General features: G+C 47.1%; 2 protein-coding genes across 3 annotated transcripts in view; both read left to right on the top strand.

Moving 5' to 3' along the window:
• PDZD2 (PDZ domain containing 2) overlaps nt 1–22,511 on the top strand; it is a 493,831-nt gene that overhangs the window by 154,949 nt on the left and 316,371 nt on the right. For both annotated transcript variants that reach the window (XM_033179276.1, XM_033179277.1), the window contains exon 2: nt 7,990–8,825. In XM_033179276.1, coding sequence (XP_033035167.1) covers nt 8,350–8,825 — 476 coding nt within the window. In that variant the 5' untranslated portion in view covers nt 7,990–8,349. The remainder of the gene's footprint in view (nt 1–7,989; nt 8,826–22,511) is intronic.
• LOC117064984 (10 kDa heat shock protein, mitochondrial) lies at nt 1,276–1,765 on the top strand. Its single transcript, XM_033179282.1, has one exon. The coding sequence runs from the start codon at nt 1,325–1,327 to the stop codon at nt 1,631–1,633; it is 309 nt and encodes a 102-aa protein (XP_033035173.1). The 5' UTR covers nt 1,276–1,324; the 3' UTR covers nt 1,634–1,765.

Here is a 22,511-nt window from a genome sequence, read left to right on the forward strand (position 1 = left end):
ATCTCGAATTTCTGACCTCAGGTGATCTGCCCACCTTAGCCTCCCAAAGTGCTGGGATTACAGGCGTGAACCACTGTGCCCAGCCTTTGATTCCGTTATTTATCTTGGCCTATAAAAGGGAGAACAGTGTCTCCTGCAGCACCGCTGTGGCAGTTAAATAAGGTAATCCGTGGAAGGTGCTTATTTATTTTATTTTATTATTATTATTTTGAGACAGTCTTACTCTGTCTCGCCCAGGTGAGAGTGCAGTGGTGTGATCTCAGCTCACTGCAGCCTCCGCCTCCCCGGTTCAAGCAGTTCTCCTGCCTCAGCCTCCCTAGTAGCTGGGATTACAGATGTGCGCCACCACAGCCAGCTACTTTTGTATTTTTAGTAGAGATGGGGTTTCACCATGTTGGCCAGGCTGCTCTTGAACTCCTGACCTCAGGTGATCCGCCCACCTTGGCCTCACAAAATTCTGGGATTACAGGCGTGAGCCACCGGGGCTGGCCAAAGGTGCTTATTTAGAACAGTGTCTTGCCGGGCGCAGTGGCTCAAGCCTGTAATCCCAGCACTTTGGGAGGCCGAGACGGGCGGATCACGAGGTCAGGAGATCGAGACCATCCTGGCTAACACGGTGAAACCCCGTCTCTACTAAAAAATACAAAAAACTAGCCGGGCGAGGTGGCGGGCGCTTGTAGTCCCAGCCACTTGGGAGGCTGAGGCAGGAGAATGGCGTAAACCCGGGAGGCGGAGCTTGCAGTGAGCTGAGATCCGGCCACTGCACTCCAGCCTGGGCGACAGAGCAAGACTCCGTCTCAAAACAAAAAACAAAAAACAAAAAAAAAACAGTGTCTCACCCACAGTTATGCTCAGAAAGCATTAGCCAATGTTGGTAAAATACAGCCAGATACCCTTGTTTTATAAGGTGGTTGTGAGGATTGTGGGGTGGGGGTTGAGGGGAGAGAAGACGAAAACAAGGAAGCTCCTAGCACAGTGGGAGCACTTCCCCCTCATTTCTTCTGTAGCTACATCTGTCCTCTTTCATCCTTGGGCAGCCAGGCAAGTCTGCACCTCAGGGCCTTTGCACTTGCAGTTCCCTCTGCCTAGAACAACCTTCCCACAGATATTCTTGTGGCTCAGTGTCTCACTTCATTCCGGACTTGTTATCGAGCAAGAGAGGCTGACTGCCCCATGCACGAGAAAAGCTTTATATTGGCCAGGTGCAGTGGCTCATGCCTGTAATCCCAGCACTTTGGGAGGCTGAGGCAGGTGGATCACTTGAAATTAGGAGTTCGATCGGCGCTACACAAGAGCAGAGTACGAGTCTGAGGCGGAGGGAGTCATGGCAGGACAAGCGTTTAGAAAGTTTCTTCCACTCTTTGACCGAGTATTGGTTGAAAGGAGTGCTGCTGAAACTGTAACCAAAGGAGGCATTATGCTTCCAGAAAAATCTCAAGGAAAAGTATTGCAAGCAACAGTAGTCGCTGTTGGATCGGGTTCTAAAGGAAAGGGTGGAGAGATTCAACCGGTTAGCGTGAAAGTTGGAGATAAAGTTCTTCTGCCAGAGTATGGAGGCACCAAAGTAGTTCTAGATGACAAGGATTATTTCCTATTTAGAGATGGTGACATACTTGGAAAGTACGTAGACTGAAATAAGTCACTATTGAAATGGCGTCAACATGAAGCTGCCCATTCCACTGAAGTTCTGAAATCTTTCATCATGTAAATAATTTCCATATTTCTCTTTTATAATAAACTAATGATAACTAATGAAAAAAAAAAAGAAATTAGGAGTTCGAGACCCGCCTGGCCAACATGACAAAACCCCATCTCTACTAAAAATACAAAAACTTGGCTGGATATGGTGGCCTGCGCCTGTAAGTGCAGCTACTCGGGAGACTGAGGCATGAGAATCGCTCGAACCTGGGAGGCGGAGGTTGCAGTGAGCCGAGATCGCGCCATTGCACTCCAGCCTGGGCAACAGAGTAAGACTGTCTCAAAAAAATGTAAAAAGCTTTATATTGGAAGTTGAAGGAAACAGGAGGTCTGGAAAGTCCCTTGGGCATGTACAGTTGTCTCTTCGTGCTAACTCATGGGTTACGTGTGCAAATTTGAGTGGAGTTAATATGAAATGTGGTGGAAATTCAGGCCGTGATTTCAGCGTGCTCATTCTATGCAAACTCCAGGTGGCCATATTAGTTTGAAGCAATTTCAGCCAGTTCTTAAAGCTCATGTTCAGGGATTTTTAGTGTTTCAGCAAGTTACTTTTTTAAAAAAAATCTATCATCCTACCAACACAAAAATATCTGTTATTGGTTTCTTTAACTCTTTGGGGCACAATTTCAGTCTCTCAAATGTCACCTTCTCACTATCCTGTGACATTACCATAGTTACCATCACAGTTCTGTCACCATCTGACATCATAGTATTTTGCATTTGTTTAATAATTCACCATCTGGCCGGGCGCGGTGGCTCAAGCCTGTAATCCCAGCACTTTGGGAGGTCGAGACGGGCGGATCACGAGGTCAGGAGATCGAGACCATCCTGGCTAACACGGTGAAACCCCGTCTCTACTAAAAAATACAAAAAACTAGCCAGGCGAGGTGGCGGGCGCCTGTAGTCCCAGCTACTCGGGAGACTGAGGCAGGAGAATGGCGTAAACCTGGGAGGGGGAGCTTGCAGTGAGCTGACATCCGGCCACTGCACTCCAGCCTGGGCGACAGAGCGAGACTCCGTCTCAAAAAAAAAAAAAAAAAAAAAACTCACCATCTTCAGAACACGGGCTTCCTGAAACTTTGTAGGAACATTGTTTTGTTCAGGACCCAGCACATGATAGACACTCAGTGAATATTTGTTGAATGAATTAATAGTAGATATTTAATCATAGTTGGTTTCTTTTTTTTTTTTTTTTGAGGAGTCTCTCTCTGTCGCCCAGGCTGGAGTGCAGTGGTGCAGTCTTGGCTTACTGCAAGCTCTGCCTCCCAGGTTCACGCCATTCTCCTGCCTCAACCTCCCGAGTAGCTGGGACTACAGGCGCCCGCAACCATGCCTGGCCACTTTTTTGTATTTTGTTTAGTAGAGACGGGGTTTCACCATGTTGGCCAGGCTGCTCTCGATCTCCTAACCTCAGGTGATCTGCCCACCTCGACCTCCCAAAGTGCTGGGATTACAGGCGTGAGCCATCACGCCTGACCCGTGGTTGGTTTATTTTTAATTTTTTTTAATTTTTAATTTTTGTGTGTACATAGCAGGTGTACACAAAGTTGGTTTCCTTTTAAAATTATAGCATTTTCTAAAAGTGAGAAGGGGAACCCAGCCCAGAGCATAGGAACATTAGGTGAAGGTCGAGGAACTTGGAATTTAGCAGAGGTCAGAATAGGAGAACGTCTAGAATCCAGGACATGTGGAAGGGAGAGCTAGTACATGACAGCCCGGTGTGAATCTGATTTTAAGGCAAGGTCTAGATAAACCAGAGGATCCTTTTATACCCCCAGCCACATTAAGGATCTAGGCTCTGAATTTTGGGTGACCCTCGGCCTATAGGAGATGATTAGCTTCAGTTAGTTCATTGGTTCTCAACCCTTTTATCATCTTCACATCCCTGCCTGGAGAAAAATTAAATTTAACTTCTCTGTAACATGAGAAAATACTAAGGAATAAGATTTTGTCGGGTAGGATTGAGCTTTGGTAGGAGGAGGAGAGGTCTGCTAACCATTACAGAATCTAAGACTTTTTTAATCTTAGATTTTTTGCCTCCCTCATCTACTTTTCACCCCCTTGTGAGTAATGTCACCTACTGAAAATGCGTGGCTTAGCTGAGACAGTATACAAGAAAATTGGTAGATTTTAACACCATATCAGTAAATTATCTCAGTAACAGAAGCATTTATTTTGAATGCTAAGGCTGTCAGCTTCAAGTGACTCAAAATTAATTTAAATTATCACAGCTATTTGCTTGAGATGGGAATCTAATTGGAGAATTATTTATGATACACAAAAGTGGACGGGGCTGCTGCAGTGAACCACTATGTCCAAAAATTGTGCTCACTGTTGAGATGGATTGATCTTCAAGATGGGAAGTTTGTAGGCCTCTGCACAGACCAGCCATTCAGGGAGGTCAGTATTTGTAACTGCAGATTGCTGTTCTGTATCTTCTCAGAGCCAATGTTTTGCTCACTGAAGTGTTTTATTGGATGTTGTGGAAGAACCACACTTTTCATAGTATTGCAACATCGTCTGTCTTTTCTTATGCCCTGAATCATCTCAAAGCATTGCAAGTGGATATTGATGCTTCTATTTCCCTTGTTTATAGAAAAATCCCAGGAGAATGGGTTGATAGAATAAAGGACTAGAAGGATTACTGGAAAGCCCTCAAGTATAGGTATGGGATTGAAAGGCTGTGTAGCCAGCCCATGGACACCTAAGAATAAGACTAAGTAGGCCGGGCGCGGTGGCTCAAGCCTGTAATCCCAGCACTTTGGGAGGCCGAGGCGGGTGGATCACGAGGTCAGGAGATCGAGACCCTCCTGGCTAACACGGTGAAACCCCGTCTCTACTAAAAATACAGAAAACTAGCCGGGCGAGGTGGCGGGCGCCTGTAGTCCCAGCTACTAGGAGGCTGAGGCGGGAGAATGGCGTAAACCCGGGAGGCGGAGCTTGCAGTTAGCCGAGATCGCGCCACTGCACTCCAGCCTGGGCGATACAGCGAAACTCCATCTCAAAAAAAAAAAAAAAAAAAGAATAAGACTAAGTGTCTTTGAGGGTGTCCGTGTATTTCCAACAACTTTTCCTCTTCTGAAAACTGTCCCCCTGCCCCTACCACCTTCTAGGGCCTGAGGGTGGGTTTCAGTGGCCCTATTGCTATCTTGCGGCCCCATCCCCTTGGCCAACAGTGATTGGACATCAGATTCGAGCTGAGCCAATCAGCTTCACTCACTTCCAATGTAGTAATTAACAACTGGAGTTGCAGAGAGTGGAAAACAAGTCAAGGTAAATTTTATTTTTGTTTAAAGTTTTGTTTAGTTTGATTTCGCTTTACCTTTTTTCTTTCATTTTAAATTCGTCAAAATTTTACAATGTAATTTATTGTAAGGATCGATGCTCTCTTTCAGGTTAGGGCGAGGGCAGCAATGCAGCCCCGTCCAGGATGGCGGAAAGTGAGGACGGGAAAGCTGTGGGGAACCCGGGGGGGCGTTCTCTCCCGGTCCTGCGCCTCTGCCCGCCACCGGTCAACTTTTATTTCTTAGCAGGATGACTTTCTTTGCAACTCAATCCACACAGGAGATAGAATCATTCAAAAGTTCGTTAGTTCAGGCCGGGCACGGTGGCTCAAGCCTGTAATCCCAGCACTTTGGGAGGCCGAGACGGGCGGATCACGAGGTCAGGAGATCGAGACCATCCTGGCTAATACGGTGAAACCCCGTCTCTACTTAAAAATACAAAAAACTAGCCGGGCGACGAGGCGGGCGCCTGTAGTCCCAGCTACTCGGGAGGCTGAGGCAGGAGAATGGCGTAAACCCGGGAGGCGGAGCTTGCAGTGAGCTGAGATCCGGCCACTGCACTCCAGCCTGGGTGGCAGAGCAAGACTCCGTCTCAAAAAAAAAAAAAAAAAAAAAAAAAAAGTTAGTTAGTTCAAAAACTATGACTCCTGCCACACGGTAGAAACTAGGACTCTTTCAGAGTCGCAGTACTGAGGTCTCAGGGAAGAACCCTGATTGTTCCAGCTTGGGTGAGATGTCAGGCTCTGTCCCCCACGAAACTGGAGGCAGGGGGAGGCGGGGGTGGTGTTATCGTAGACCTAATACACACTAATTTCCATATATGTATCTCCCCACTAGACTATGAATTCCTTCAGGGCAAGGAATTTGCCTTATCGCTGGTATATAACCAGTGTCAAGTTCAAGGACTTGATATATGTTCGATAAATACTTGCTGAATAAATCAAATGAATGCAAATTGACACCAGGAAAACATTTCCTACTACTCTTCAGTTTGGTTTTCCTTAATCAGACTTATTTAAATAGCATTTTGCCCAAGATATTTACTGTTTTTTTTTTTTTTTTTCTTTTTTTTTTTGAGACGGAGTCTCGCTCTGTCGCCCGGGCTGGAGTGCAGTGGCCGATCTCAGCTCACTGCAAGCTCCGCCTCCCGGGTTCACTCCATTCTCCTGCCTCAGCCTCCCGAGTAGCTGGGACTACAGGCACCTGCCACCACGCCCAGCTAATTTTTTTTTTTTTTTTTTTTTTTGGTATTTTTAGTAGAGATGGGGTTTCACCGTGTTAGCCAGGATGGTCTCGATCCCCTGACCTTGTGATCCTCCCGCCTCGGCCTCCCAAAGTGCTGGGATTACAGGCGTGAGCCACTGCACCTGGCCTGATATTTACTGTTTTTATATGTATGGAGCCATCTAAACTGTGACTAACATCTTGAATCACAGGCTGTTAAGATTTTAATGTAAAGGATCTTTTAAAATGTCTTATAAATTATTGGGAATCTGTGATGTGGTAGGTGCTATGTTGGCATAGTGAATATATTGATGGATAAGATGGTGACCAGCCTGGTCAACATGGTGAAACCCTGTCTGGGATTACAGGTGCCTGGGATTACAGGCGCCTGCCACCACATCCAGCTAGTTTTGTATTTTTAGTAGAGATGGGGTTTCACCATGTTGGCCAGACTGGTCTCCAACTCCTGACGTTGTGATCCTCCCGCCTCCCCCTCCCAAAGTGCTAGGATTACAGAAGTGAGCCACTGCACCCAGCCTTGCATTTCTTTTTAACAACCATGTGATTATATAGATGATATTTGCTAAGCTTTTGATTTATTTGGAACTAATTAATAGCTGGCACTCAAGTTCTTTGGAAACTCAAAACACGCTATATTGGAAATTTCTTTTTGGTTACTGAGTAATAAGGTCATTTATTATTGACATGGCTTCTGACACCTCTCCCATACATTATTATTCCTTGTTAAGTCACTTCCTGAGAAGGCTGGAGAATGTTTTCCACCTTAGATGGCACAGTTTATATTGACTTTCTCTGGGAGAAAGTGAAGTTCAGAGAAGAGCGTGAAAGGGATCATTTTTCTATGTTTATGGACAATGGAGGTGAAATTTTTCTTTGGTGGAGAAGGCGAGTTGGCAGTAGAATTCAATTAACCTTTCACTGGGGACCTAATGTGTGCCAGGCACCGTGCAGAATTCAGAGGGAGTGTGAGGCTCTAGCTCTGGTGGGAGCCACTGGCCCTGCTATCTGCTGACTGGTGTCACCACTCTATTCAATGTGTTTAAGAGCAAGGCAAAGAAGGCACCTGTCTTCCCATCCAGGCGTTTGGAGAAACATTTCTCTGGAGGGGATGGCTTTTAGGTTGGCCTGAAAATAAGTCAGTTTTAACCATTTACCAAAGGAAATGGAGAGAGGAGACTAAAACCTGGGCTGCAAATAGCCGAACTTCCCTCTGAATCTACGTGATGGTGAAGTTTAGGAATGGTGTTGCCCTGGGACGGAGGCGGGATCTCTCCCTGGTGTTGATCGGATCTTTCTTCTCTGGGTAGTGTTGTCAGAACATATTTCTGGAATGGAGAGCCCTCCTGTATATGCTGCTGGGCTGACCAAGGCAAATCAGTATAGATTTTCATTTTCTAGGAGTGTAAGATTTTAAATGTATGCAGATCCTTCCACAGCCTTCCATGGGGTCTTGTCACACAGCCTCCTGGTTGGATGTGAGTTTGATGGTATGCTGGTGGGGGTTGTCTTGGCACAAGTCATCTGGTTTCTCTGCTGAGCCGGGAAACTTCCTGGAGAAGGCCAGTGTTCCAGAGACGTCTGTCTGGGAGAGAGCCACATGGGGGAATGAGGAGGCGTTAGGTTCTTTGTTAGGTGTTAGGGTTTGTGCTTGGTGCCTGAAAAGTACACATGGTCCTTCTGTAACACAGGAGGCTATGTTTTCTAGGTGAGAAGGCTCACTGTTGTAACTGGAGCTTTTTGTTTTTTCCTTTTCCTATCCCAGGTGTGAATGAGCCGAGGGAAGGACACACGGCCACTGCTGGAGGGATCCTCCATTCCCGTGTCACTTGCATGGGTCCTGCTGTGAAATGAACCCAGCAGGGACTTGCTAGACACTTCCTTCCTTCCCTCATTGAGCACTCCAGCGCCATTGTTCCACAGTTGTTCTAATTGGGTCCTGTCTTCCTCCTGCCAAGGCAAACAGCATAGTCTCGAGTAGGTGTCCCTAGGCTCATCTGCCAGCCTGAACATGAACACAGGCAAAGCTGATGATGGCCAGAGATCCCAGGGGACATGGGGCCCTGTGGGGTCCGGCCCGCAGGAGCAGGACCTCTCATGATGCTGGTGTCTGGGAGTGAGCACCATGCCCATCACCCAGGACAATGCCGTGCTGCACCTGCCCCTCCTCTACCAGTGGCTGCAGAACAGCCTGCAGGAGGGTGGGGACGGGCCGGAGCAGCGGCTGTGCCAGGCGGCCATCCAGAAGCTGCAGGAGTACATCCAACTGAACTTTGCTGTGGATGAGAGTACGGTCCCACCTGATCACAGCCCCCCCGAAATGGAGATCTGTACTGTGTACCTCACCAAGGAGCTGGGGGACACAGAGACTGTGGGCCTCAGTTTTGGGAACATCCCTGTTTTCGGGGACTATGGTGACAAGCGCAGAGGGGGCAAGAAGAGGAAAACCCACCAGAGTCCTGTGCTGGATGTGGGCTGCATCTGGGTGACAGAGCTGAAGAAGAACAGCCCAGCAGGGAAGAGTGGGAAGGTCCGACTGCGGGATGAGATCCTCTCACTGAATGGGCAGCTGATGGTTGGAGTTGATGTCAGTGGGGCCAGGTAAGTAGGGGGAATGCCTGCTGGCACGGGGGCTGGACACAGGAACCCGGTGGTTCCCGGATGCCTGATGTGCAGATCTGCAGCTACAGAGGTTTATGAATCCTGCCAGTAAGAAACTGATGGCATAAAAAATGTCTCATTTAAACCTCCTCATCCATTCAACACAGCATCACGTCTTCAATCGGAGCACCAAAGGCTGGGTCTTGGATGTGTTTTCATCTGCCTGTCCCATGTCACCTTAGTCCCAGCAACCATGAGGCTTCCAGACTCACAATCGTGAAGCCCCACCCTGGAAGATCCACTTTGATCTTATCTGAATGTTTGTTGAATACTCTTGAGCATATTTCTGTTTTCTGTTTCATATTTCTGGCCACCCATCACTATATTAGGTTATTGGACTGTCTTGGTGTTTCCCAGGTGAATCGGGGAACAAGACCCCAAGGGCCCCAAGACCATTCTCAGGTTCAGTGATTAACTAGGACTCACATACTCAGAAAAGCAGTCATGTTTCTAGTTCCAATTCATTACACTGAAAGGACACAGATAAACATCAGCAAATGTAAAAGACACAGAGAGTAGAGTCCAAGAGCCCAGGCAGAAGCTTCCAGTTGTCTCTCCCAGTGGAGTTGTACAGACAGTGCTTGGTTCTCCCAGCAATGATGTTTGACGCCAACCAGGGATGCTCACTCAAATCTTGGTGTCCAAGGTTTTTTCTTGGGAGTGGGTCATATAAGCATGGAGTACCTGTGTGGTTGACCTTAGCTACTCCTCTCCAGTCTCTCCAGAGGTCAAACTAATGCCACATGACCCAAGTCTTCCACCATAAGTCACTTTCTTAGCATAAATTCTCTGGCAAGGCCAAATACCCCCAGGTATACAAAGACACTCTTGTCAAGCAGGATATTCTAAGGGGTTAGATCTTATCTCCCAGGAGCCAGTCCTTTCTTTGGAATGCACGTGGTCTCAATACCCAACCCCTGGTGAGTTAACCCTTCACTACACATCAGGGTTTTCATGATAGGTATATAGGAAAGACATGGGAAAGAGAATTTGAGGATATTCTGAGTGAGATCCATGAATTTTGTCAAGCTTTCAGGGCCTCCTGGGAGTAAGGCTCCTATGTCCTAGAAGGAGAGAGTGGCCACCTTGAGAAACATAGTGACCTTTGGATGATGGAGACATCTCATCCAAGGCGACTCTGCAAGGAGAGAACCAGAGCAGAAATACCTTGACCTTAATCTTCATCCTCCCTCCAGTGTCAGAGCCTTCCATCAGTGGAAACCAGCCAGAAGCCAGGGACAGGGGAGTCCATTGATTTGTCTATATGTGTCAGTGCCCTGGTGCAAAGTGCAGGGTAGAGAAGAATGGAGATTGGATGTGGAGGGTCAACAAGAAGTCACTGGGCACATAAAACATGGTCCAAATTCAAATGATCCAGTACATGGAAAGGACATAGCACAGAGCTGGCTGGCAGGTGTGAGGAATTTTGCAGTAGACATTCTCACCAGTATTTCCTTTGGTTTGCCCCTTCAACTGCAGAGATGCTTTTAGCCAATGGCTAGGTGCCTGACTGGCTGTTACTGGGAAGAGCTACTCATTTTCAAGGAGGGATGAAATGATTTTATTTGGGATTAGAGATTGTTCTCAGAAAAGAAGCAAGGCTGACCACCACCAGGCTCAAGATGCTACAAGGAGTTGACAGAGTGACTCAGGTTCCTGGAGGCTGGGTCCAGGCTTAGAAGTGGGGATTGCCATGGAGCTGGAGAAAGTCCTTTGAAAGTGGTCCCTAAGAACCCCTACCGTTTGCAGCTATCTGGTTGGAAAGAAGCTGATTTGGATAGAGAGGTAGAAGGAAGATCAGGAGGGGCCATCCAGCAGGAGGACGAAGTAGTCAGGAGCTCCAGCTCCAGAAGAGGTAACTGGGGCTGCCTCCTTGGGTTCCCTTTACTAGCTGGTTGATCTTGGGAAAATTATACCTCTTAGCCTCAGATTCCCCATCTGTGAAGTGGGACTCTTAAGACTATTGATGCCAATGACTAAATGATGAAATAGAACATATAAAGGGGTTAGCACTATGTCTATTAAGTACTCTTTATGTATTAATATCATCATTACTACCATAATGGAGAGTGTTTGGGAGTTGCTGGAACCTTTGGGAGGCAAAGTTTTCTTTCCCAGCCTCTGAAAACCTATCTACCCCTGGGATGAGATGACTTTCCAGCTACCAATGGAAGATTCCTTGATGTTTTCATTCACTTGTTAGGGGAGTGATAGGATGATGCCCAGTTTTGCAAAGAAAGAAGATTAAGAAGAATAGAAGGGTGACGGGCCAGGGTCATGACAGAAGGTGGAACGTAGAACTAGAATCTTTATTGAAGCTCTGAAGAAGGATCACATGTGTTGTGACGGAGGGAGCAGTGGACTAGCTTTGGGATTCCAGGTTCTCTCCAGGGTCTTCTAGCAGCTAGCTTTGAGACCCTGGGTAAGTTTGTTGGGATGGTGGTATTGGGGTGGGAGGGAGGTTCACTGTGGCTGCCTATGCTGAAATACTAGGGGTGAATCTGTGAAACACTTTTTTATCTATCTGGGCTAGTATTGTTGTTCCAGAAGCCCATAGAGGTTTAGCAGTGTTCCTGTGATGCCACAGTGATAACTGTCAGAGCCGAGGCTCAGGCTCTGTCTCTGACTCCCAGCTGAATGTCCGATTTGATGCGCCACTCCACTTCTGGGCACTCCGAAAGAGATGCTTGGATGGGTGTGGCCTGTTGGTATCTGGACTCAAATAGCTGAGGCTGAGGAGCTTAGGAAATAGGAATAGGAGAAAATGTCAGGGAATAGATCAGTGGGATTCATAATTGTTGCAACTGGCTGTTCCATAACATACTTGAGATTCATTTTAATCACGTATGGTAAGAGACACAGACATGAAATGGCCGTCACGAAGTCTGAGATCTGTAGAAACAGGAGGCATACCACACCACACAGGGCTACACAGGGAAGTGCAGGGGTCAGTGAGGAGGCAGAGAAGAGAGAGGACAGCATGGCCCAGAGCCTTTATTTTATTTTTTATTTTTTTGTTACAGACAGCATCTTAACTCTTATCACCCAGGCTGGAGTGCAGAGCCACAATCGTAGCTCACTGCAGCCTTGAACTCCTGGGCTCAGAGGATCCTCCCACCTTAGCCTCTCTAGTAACTATGTCTACAGGTGTGCACCACTGCATCTGGCTTTTCTTTTTTTTCTTTTTTTGTAGAGATGGTACCTTACTATGTTGCCCAGGCTGGTCTCAAACTCCTGACCTCAAGTGATCCCCCCACGTCATCCTCCAAAAGTGTTAGGATTACAGGTGTGAACCACTGCACCCACCTCCATAGGCTTTATGGAGGTTTTCATGGGAAGGAACAGAGGAGGCAGGGTAGGTGGCTGAGTGTGCTTAGGATTGGATAGTTTGAATAATTTCAGTAGGCTCCGGACTATATGGGTGGTCCTTAGTTGTCCAGATGTCTGGCCCTGGAGTGATCTGAGGCAGGGAGAATATTGGCTTGGTGTGTGAGTTTGATAAAGGAGATAATTGGGTATGGCTCTGGGTTGGTTGGTTTGTATGTTAAAGCTCTACTCACAAGGGAGTCCTTTGCTATCTCTAGGAATCAGCTACCCTTGGGAGGAGCAGCCTGTCCACTTTCTTTTTTTTTTTTTTTTTTTTTTTTGAGGCGGAGTCTCGCTCTGTCGCCCGGACTGGAGTGCAGTGGCCAGATCTTAGCTCACTGCAAGCTCCGCCTCCCGGGTTTACGCCATTCTCCTGCCTCAGCCTCCCGAGTAGCTGGGACTACAGGCGCCCGCCACCTCGCCCGGCTAGTTTTTTTTTTTTTTTTTTTTTGAGACGGAGTCTTGCTCTGTCACCCAGGCTGGAGTGCAGTGGCCGGATCTCAGCTCACTGCAAGCTCCGCCTCCCGGGTTCACGCCATTCTCCCGCCTCAGCCTCCGGAGTAGCTGGGACTACAGGCGCCCGCCACCTCGCCCGGCTAGTTTTTGTATTTTTTGTAGAGACGGGGTTTCACCGTGTTAGCCAGGATGGTCTCGATCTCCTGACCTCGTGATCCACCCGTCTCGGCCTCCCAAAGTGCTGGGATTACAGGCTTGAGCCACCGCGCCCGGCCTAGTTTTTGTATTTTTAGTAGAGACGGGGTTTCACCGTGTTAGCCAGGATGGTCTCGATCTCCTGACCTCGTGATCCGCCCGTCTCGGCCTCCCAAAGTGCTGGGATTACAGGCTTGAGCCACCGCGCCCGGCCGCCTGTCCACTTTCAAGACTCCAAATGTCAGAGCATCAAGAATACAGAAAATAGGGGCAAGGTAGCTCACACCTGTAATTTCAGCACTTCGGGAGCCCGAGCCGGGAAGATTGCTTGCGCCCAGGGGTTCGAGATCAGCCTGGGCGACATGGCAAGGCCCCATTTCTAAAAAAAAAAAAAAAAAATTTAATTAGCTGGGCATGGTGGTGCGCACCTGTAGTCCCAGCTACTCGAGAGGCTGAGGTGGGAGGATTGCTTAATCCCAGGAGGTCGAGGCTGCAGTGAGCCATGTTTGCACCACTGTACTCCAGCCTGGGTAACACGGCAAGACTCTGCCTCCAAAAAAAAAAAAAGAGGATACAGAAAATAACATATAATGAAAACACTGGGCTTCTGGAAACCTTCCACAGCTGAGGAAGTAAAATCTCGTTTAGTGGTCAACAGTCATGACTTTGAAGTTCCTTTCTGTGTTGATGCAGCCGTGTGTGTGCTAGACGATGAAAAGCCAGGTGAAAGAGGGTGTATCCTGAAGCCACTGAGATGTAGTGGTAGGAGAAGGGGGAAGGCCAAGACCTATTGCTTGGTCTTCATGAAAGAGAGCTTGAAATTGAATCAAGTAATGAGGCACGGAATCCTCAAATCCTGGGCTCCGTTTGCCTCATAACAATCAAGGAGTTAACAAGACAGACTAGCTTGATTTTTCACTCCCTAGTTCTCTTGAATAATTGCAAGAATTACCATTTATTGAGTAGTTTCTACGGTAGAGGATGTCTGCCAGGCACTATCTCATTTAATAGCGACCACAATTCCATAAAGGACAGCCTTTGATGAGAAACCCTGGCTGTATATGACTTGCCCACGGTCACCTAAGTAAGAGGCAAAAGCAGATTTGAACTCAAGTCCTTCTGGCTCCATTGTCTGTATTCCTAACCACTGCGTTGTACTACCTCAACTTCTGCACCAGATCTGTACTTTGATCCTTGTGCGATCTGGTGCATAATTTCATGGATGGTTTAGATCTTCATAAAATACCTCCTCAGTATAATCGAAGACACCAGGGAAGAAAATGACTTAAGAAGAACAAACTATAAGGCTTCTTTTCTACCTGCCCAAACTGACAAGGAAAACAAGCCCCCTGCCTCATCTTATGCAAGCAAGTCCGGCCAGATGTGGTGGCTCATGCCTATAATCCCAGCACTTTGGGAGGCTGAGGCGGGTTGGTCACCTGAAGTCAGGAGTTTGAGACCAGCCTGGCCAACATGGCAAAACCCTGCCTCTACTAAAAATACAAAAAATTAGCCAGGTGGCACATATCTGTAATCCCAGCTACTCGGGAGGCTTAGGCAGGAGAATCACTTGAACCCAGGAGGTGGATGTTGCAGTGAGCCAAGATTGTACCACCATTGCACTCCAGCCTGGGCAACAGAGCAAGACTCTATCTCAGAATAAATAAAATAAAACAAAAGGAAGCCCAATTGTAATATAGGCTCCTTTTGGCAAACTTAGCTCTAGCCAGAGCTTCAGGACTAGAAGCACTTTGCAATGTAGGTGGTAGGGAGTTGAAAGTATTTTAAATGTTCTCAAAATGTTCTTTGTCACTCTTTGTTTCCTTCAATGCTAAATTCTCCCACCTACCTATGTGAATTTTGTCTTAAAAAGTGGTAAGTAGAAATTAAGAGTTCTGTGGAGACCCCAGTGTACCTCTCTGCCCCCAAGCAAATGGTTCCTCAGTTGATGGGTGCCTGTTCACTCTTACTTGTAAGCAGTGGCTTTCAGGGGTCAACACACAAACTTACCTGCCAGCACGATAAATGGTCCATACTAGCATGTACGGCTTGTCATATGAGGCACTCGCTTGCAGTCTGTTCTGCTCCCTGTCTGGAGTTTGATTTTGAATTCAAAATGACCTTAGATGATGTTACGGGTTGAATTATGTCCCCCCAAAATTCATATGTTGAAGTCCTAGCCCCCAGAATATGACCTTATTTAGAAATAGGGTCATTGCAGGAATAATTAGTTAAGATGAGGTCCTACCGGAGTAGGTTGGCTCGTGTTCCAGGATAACTGTTGTCTTTATAAAAAGGGCAAATTCGGACACAGACTCACACAGGAGTAACACCATGTGTGATTGGAGTTATGCTGCTGAAAGCCAAGGAACGACCAGAAGGTAGGAGAGAGGCTTGGTACAGACCCTCTCCTAGCCTCTCCAAACTAGGGGAGCTTGGCCCTGCTGACACCTTGAGCTCCAGCGTCTCACCTTTAGAACTGTGACACAGTAAATCCCTGTTGCTTAAGTCTCCTGTGATCACCCTAGAAAACTACTAGTAGAGGTGCCATTTTGTCCCTGTCATCTTATAGGAGTCCATTTTTCGGATTATTTCCTCCCTGACACTGCACACTTTAGAGCACTGTGGATGTTTTTTTGATGAGGACACTCTGAGAACCATGTGTGTGTTAAGTGCGAAAGGAGCAGCTACAATATGTGGAAGATGAGGTCATGATTTGCTTATTTCAAAAGTTAGTTTAGGGTCGATTTGGAATGTCCATCCTTGGAGAAAGAACAAAAAATTCAAGGCCATGGGTTGACAGACCTTCTGTACCCCAGACCCGGTTTAGAGCCTAAACCTGTGACTGCCTCCCAATTACAGACCCCATTCCTGATTCCTACCTTCTCACTGGCTGACACTCCTGATCCCTAGTAACCCTGGGAAGACTTCATGCTTTTGAGTGGTAGCAGCTTCCTCCTGGTGGGAACTTCTAGAGAACTTTCTGGGAAGGGGAGGTATTCGTGGTGTTTGATGTCACGTGCCCCATCTTGAAGGCATAGCTGATAACTCATGGAGGAAAGTTTTTGTTTGTGAGCTCCATCACATCTGCTCTGGGGACTTTCTGGAATGTTCTACTTACTTGTTTGGTGCTGGGAGAACTGGGAAGGTTTTCTAGATTCGTTCCTACAAAGGAATACTTTGTAACTCCAGTCACTCCCTAGCTTTCTATAAGTAAACCAGATCTGTTCCCTAAGGACAGATTGTTCCAAATTGGTCGCAAAATATGGAATTAATTAAAACAAAACCCACACACCAAAACAGAAACAAATGTCTTTTCTGAAAAGTAAGTCTTTTCACTTAAAATGCATTTTTGCAGAATGTAAACTTTGGGCGTCTTTGTATTTTTTTTTTTTTTAAGACAGAGTTTCACTCTTGTTGCCCAGGCTGGAGTGCAATGGCACGATCTCGACTCACTGCAACCTCTGCCTCCTGGGTTTAAGTGATTCTGCTGCCTAAGCCTCCTGAGTAGCTGGAATTACAAGCGTCTGCCACCATGCCCTGCTAATTTTTTGTAGTTGTAGTAGAGACAGAGTTTCACTATGTTGGCCAGGCTGGTCTTGAACCTCTGACCTCAGGTGATCCACGTGCCTCAGCCTCCCGAAGTGCTAGGATTACAGGCATGAGCCACCGCACCTGGCCATCTTTGTACATTAATAAATGTGAGCACAGCACAGCGCAAAGAACGCGGGCCTCGGAGAGGTGAGTCTGGCTTCTGGACCCACTTACTGACTGTGTGACGGGGGCAGTTGACCTCAGCCACAGGCTGTTGCTACTATTTCTGTAGAAGGATTGTTGAGTGGATGACAGATGATTTACCTAATGTACTGAATACAGCATCTGGCATATGGTAGATGTTCAGCCAGAGATAACTTTTAACACCCACCCCGTCAGCCTCAGGCAACCTGGACCCAGAGCACAGCGTACACCTGAGAAAATCCCTTTGAGTTTGAGGGAGAGAGAAGAGCCTCAAACTCTGCCCTTTCACTCCACAGGGAAGACAAAGAATAATCTTTGGTCCAGACACTGGGGTTCATTCCAATACTGAGTGAGTGGCGTGGCACGCGGAGCCACCATTTGGAAGGGATGCTGGCACATGCAAGAACCGGGTCCCGGAGCCTGCAGGGACTGACGGCACCTTTGAGTTCCTGGAGTGTGAGAAGTCTGTGTGGTCCCAGAAGAGGGGCCAGGATGCTGGGCTGGCAGGAGGGGGCTGGGGGGCTCAGGGCAACAGACCAATTGGTACAGAAGTATGACATGCTGTGAGGACCAGTGGAATGTCAGCCCTAGTCAGAAGTCACCTTCAGCACAGTACCCGCTTCCTTGAACTTGTATGTAAAATTAAATTTAGGGTTGTTGCAAGCTTAGACTCTGGTTACCCATGGCAACCTTGAGTTCTGTCTGGATTATAGCAGATTTTAAACAGTGTCAAGAGGCTGCTAGAAGATGTTACTTGGAGAAATGACTGCAGGTAGTGATGTAGGTAGGAGATGGTAGAGAGAAAGAATTGCCAATTATAGCTTGATACTATAGTCTCTGGGGACATTTAGCATAAGGGTCCTGCGTACCTGAATATGCCCAAAGGTGCCTGATGCTCTATGCAGGACTGGATATACAGTAAGAGGTCATCATCACGATAACTTAGAGACATTAAGGAAAGGTGAAATTATACTCAGCTTGCTGTTTAAAAAGCCAGAGAAGCATGTAATACACTTGAGAAAGACTTCCCTTACATGTTAACAGGAAAACAAGTTTCAGCATTTAAAATTCAATTATGTGGGAAACTTGCCATGTGGAACAGCCCATTCCCCAAGGATGAAGTGTAAATGAAGCATTACGGACTGTTTGTTTGTGACCCGCTTCATTCCTGACCCGCTTCATTCCTTTCAGACTGCTGCTGCACGTGCTGTTTCACTCCAAGACTTGGTTTCTGGAAGGTATCCCAGGGTTCATTCAAGTCCTGTTTTCTTATTGTACCAAAGTGGAAACTGAGGCTTCAGCAGGTGGTTTCCTGGGGTCAAGTATCATCTTAGAGAAGTCCGAGGCCTAGAATTCATACCCTCTGACTCAAATTCTAGAACTTTTTCTTTAACATCACAAATAACAATTAATGAGGCCGGGCACAGTGGCTCAATGCCTGTAATGCCAGCAGTTTGGGAGGTCGAGGTGGGTGGATCACTTGAGGTCAGGAGTTCGAAACCAGCCTGGCCAACACAGTGAAACCCCATCTCTACTAAAAATACAAAAAATTAGCTGGGCGTGGTGGCACACACACCTGTAGTCCCTGCTACTCAGGAGGCTGAGGCAGGAGAATCGCTTGAACCGGGAGGTGGAGGTTGCAGTGAGCCGAGATTGCACCACTGCACTCCAGGCTGGGCAACAAACCAAGACTCCATCTCAAATAATAATAATAATAATAATAATAACTAATGAAATTAGGATGGTTTTTTAACAGTTTATTATTTACATAAAAACATAGAATATCTATGAGTGTAGCTTATAGCTGCCTCCTAAGAGTGTGGTGATGGCCATTGGAGAGGAAGGTGGGAGCTTGCTTTCCTCACCTCTTGGGAGTGACATCTGACAAGCTGTGAGGATCTGAGGGCCGTCGCCTGCCATCTTGTGGTTGAAATCGAGCAAAGTAAGAGAAAAGTGCTGGGAGCTCCAGTTCAGTTTATTATTCACAGGCTGTGTGTGTTTCACGGCTGTGTGTGTTTCACCGCTGTGCTGTTCTGCTGATGTTTTCGGCCTTCAGAACTCTCTCTTGAATGGCAACATCTGAGCTATCCTCTCCTCTCTGTGACTGGTGTTTTTTCCTGTGGTCCCTTCACACAAACAGCCTCAGCCCTCAGGCACCGCGTTAATGAATGAGGAGCTCATCTGAGAAATCCGCCTGTGCTAAGCTCTTCCTGATGGATAACAGAGGGGAGTTATTCGTCCCCGGTTTCTTTAACTCTAGCCTGGAATCAGAAGCCTTTTAAGGAAAGAGTGAGTGAGCAGCAAGACAATTTCCAACACTACAATGGCCAGTGGGGTGAGTTATTTCAGAAAACTGGCAAGCTTGGCCACACCCTCCATCGCAGCCCACAGCTCATTGTTGAAAGCCACATGCACAGCTGCTTTTCAGGGTCCACTTGTTTTTATGAGGGAAGAGATTCCATAAAAGGAGCGACTTGCCATCATTTAAAGGGGGTTGAGGTTTCAGAGCCAGATCCAGAGATGCTCTTTAATTTTATCCCAGTGACCTGCTCCTCCTCTGGTACCCTGGTCACAACCTTTATGAATGGGAGCAGCGCAGCCCCTGGGTGATTAACTGCAGCCATGGAAGATGGAAAACCCAAATACCCACGAAGACACTCGCTCTTAAACTCTTAGCACTACTTTTGGAAATTGTAATGATAATTGTAAACCATACAGAGAAGAAAGATAAAAGCATTTTAGTGTAGTTATAGTGTCGCTGGTCCAACTTCATACCCTTCTATTTATAGGCACCCCCTGGGCCATTTTCAGCAATCCTGACTTCTACTTTATCTTTTGTGTCCAGGTGCTAAGTAAGTTATGAACATTTTTATTCTCTCGTTTTGAGCACCAAATGCCCTCAAATGACTCTCGGGCTTTTTTTTTCTTCTTCTTCTTCTGCCTCCAAAGGTTTTTGAACTTCAAGCTTTGGCACCTGTTTGGCCCTTGGCCCTCTCTTAGTTACTGTGGAAGCAGAGGCAGGTAACCAACTGCAATGCGTAGGTGAGCCATTCCTAATGAACTTCACTCCCATTCCACCTGGGTTTGCAAAGTACAGAAATGAACAGACTTTTTTTTTTTTTTTTGAGACAGAGTCCTGCTCTGTCGCCCGGGCGGGAGTGCAGTGGCCTGATCTCAGCTCACTGCAAGCTCCGCCTCCCGGGTTTACGCCATTCTCCTGCCTCAGCCTCCCGAGTAGCTGGGACTACAGGCGCCCGCCGCCTCACCCGGCTAGTTTTTTGTATTTTTAGTAGAGACGGGGTTTCACCGTGTTAGCCAGGGTGGTCTCGATCTCCTGACCTCGTGATCCGCCCGTCTCAGCCTCCCAAAGTGCTGGGATTACAGGCTTGAGCCACCGCGCCCGGCCAGAAATGAACAGACTTTTGCGCCCGCATCTTTTGGTGTTGGAGGGCACCAATAACAAAAGGGGACCTCTTGCTGGAGGACAACAATATCTGCTATTTAAGGACCCAAATATATAACTCTTTTGTACAATGTAAAATGAAGCAAAGCTTTTAAACAGTTATATAGATTTCTTCATGGGATTCTTTGATATGTGATCTTTCTCCAAAGATTTTGAGGATGAGAGTTTGTTATATTGTGTTTAAAATGTTCTGAAGCTCTGATACTAGTGGCCTTTTTATTTATTTATTTTTTTTTGAGACAAAGTCTCGCTCTGTCGCCTAGGCTGGACAGAACACAATGGCACAATCTTGGTTGGCTCACTGCAACCTCTGCCTCCTGGGTTCAAGCGATTCTTCTGCCTCTAGCTCCCAAGTAGCTGGGACTACAGGTGCACACCATGCCCGGCTAATGTTTTGTATTTTTAGTGGGACACGGCTTCATCATGTTGGCCAGGCTGGTCTCGAGCCCCTGACCTCAAGTGATCCACCCACCTCGGCCTCCCAAAGTGCTGGTGTTACAGGCCTGGCCTTACTAGTGGCTTTTTTGATAACTTGGAATAACAATGTTGAATTGTATGGAGCAACAATGTTGAATTGTATGGATCTCTTATGCCAGGGCTGCAGGGATGGTATAATAGCTGACTCATCCTTCAGGTCCCTAATTCAGGGCTCTTTGTTCACCAAAGAAAAGATGATTCTATCATTTGCGATGTCTCTTTGACTTAAATTTAGCCATTTCCGTGGCCGGGCGCGGTGGCTCAAGCCTGTAATCCCAGCACTTTGGGAGGCCGAGACGGGCGGATCACAAGGTCAGGAGATCAAGACCATCCTGGCTAACACGGTGAAACCCCGTCTCTACTAAAAAATACAAAAAAAAAAAACTAGCCGGGCAAGGTGACGGGCGCCTGTAGTCCCAGCTACTCGGGAGGCTGAGGCAGGAGAATGGCGTAAACCCGGGAGGCGGAGCTTGCAGTGAGCTGAGAACCGGCCACTGCACTCCAGCCTGAGCGACAGAGCGAGACTCCGTCTCAAAAAAAAAAAAAAAAAAATTTAGCCATTTCCTTTTTGGGAGGAAGGCTGGGCTAGTTCCGTAGCTGAAGTGCATGTCTTCTCAGCCCTTAGGCTGGACTGTAAGGTTGGTCAGTTTAAATGGGGCTGGAATTTATTAAGAAACTTTTGACTTTGGGAATCACAGATGTATCTTCACAAATATCCCTGAAAGGAGGCCTGAACTATTGTGGGGGCGAAGGGAGTGGATAGCCTTAAAAATTCAAGCTCCAGCCAGGCATGGTGGCTCATGCCTGTAACCTCAGCACTTTTGGAGGCCAAGGTAGGTGGATCACTTGAGGTCAGGAGTTGGAGACCAACATGGCCAACACAGTGAAACCCCGTCTCTACTAAAAATACAAAATTTAGCCGGACATGGTGGTGCATGCCTGTAGTCCCAGCTACTTGGGAGGCTGAGACAGGAAAATTGCTTGAACCCAGGAGGTGGAAGTTGCAGTGAGCTGAGATTGTGCCACTGCACTCCAGTCTGGGCAAGAGAGTGAGACTCTCTCCAAAAAAAAAAAATTAAGGCCAGGCGCGGTGGCTCAAGCCTGTAATCCCAGCACTTTGGGAGGCCGAGACGGGCGGATCACGAGGTCAGGAGATCGAGACCATCCTGGCAAACACGGTGAAACCCCGTCTCTACTAAAAAGATACAAAAAACTAGCCGGGCAAAGTGGCAGGTGCCCATAGTCCCAGCTACTCGGGAGGCTGAGGCAGGAGAATGGCGTAAACCCAGGAGGCGGAGCTTGCAGTGAGCTGAGATCCGGCCGCTGCACTCCAGCCTGGGTGACAGGGCGTGATACTCCATCTCCAAAAAAAAAAAAAAAAATTAAATAAATAAATAAATAAATAAATATTCAAGCTCTGTTAAGTACCAGTCTCTGTTAAATGCCATGGCAAATCTGGGTTTTTCCCTGACTCAAGGGTTTTATTTAGTCCAGATATCCATTCCTGTGAAGTCCTCATCTGAACCAGTGGAATGGGCAGAAAGAACTTACACAGAAGTCACCAGAAAATGGTTCATGCTCTAGAATGGTGGCTGCTAAGGTGAGAAGCCTGAGAAGATCCATGGGTAAGAGGAAAAATTATCAGCATCCCAAGATATTTTTTATCTTTAAAAAAAATTGAGTTTGATCAATAATTTAGATATAGATTGACACTGGCTTCCTTATTCAATCTGAATGTCAGAGAGCCCCATTTTCTGTGTAGTCTATGACATATCCTGAGGGAAGGGGGGAGGGTCCACAAAGGCCCCCTCACCGGTAATTCACCACTCCTTTTTTTTTTTTCTGTCACCCAGGCTGGAGTGCAGTGAAAAAATCAAAGCTCACTGCAGCCTTGAACTCCTGTGCTCAAGCAATCCACCTATCTCAGCCTC

Source organism: Trachypithecus francoisi, unplaced genomic scaffold (assembly GCF_009764315.1).
Source record: "Trachypithecus francoisi isolate TF-2019V2 unplaced genomic scaffold, Tfra_2.0 Lachesis_group2, whole genome shotgun sequence".
Lineage (NCBI taxonomy): Eukaryota > Metazoa > Chordata > Mammalia > Primates > Cercopithecidae > Trachypithecus > Trachypithecus francoisi.

Bases quoted from the DNA above. Each gene is read 5' to 3' on its own strand.
- LOC117064984 (XM_033179282.1), top strand. From the start codon at position 1,325: ATGGCAGGACAAGCGTTTAGAAAGTTTCTTCCACTCTTTGACCGAGTA.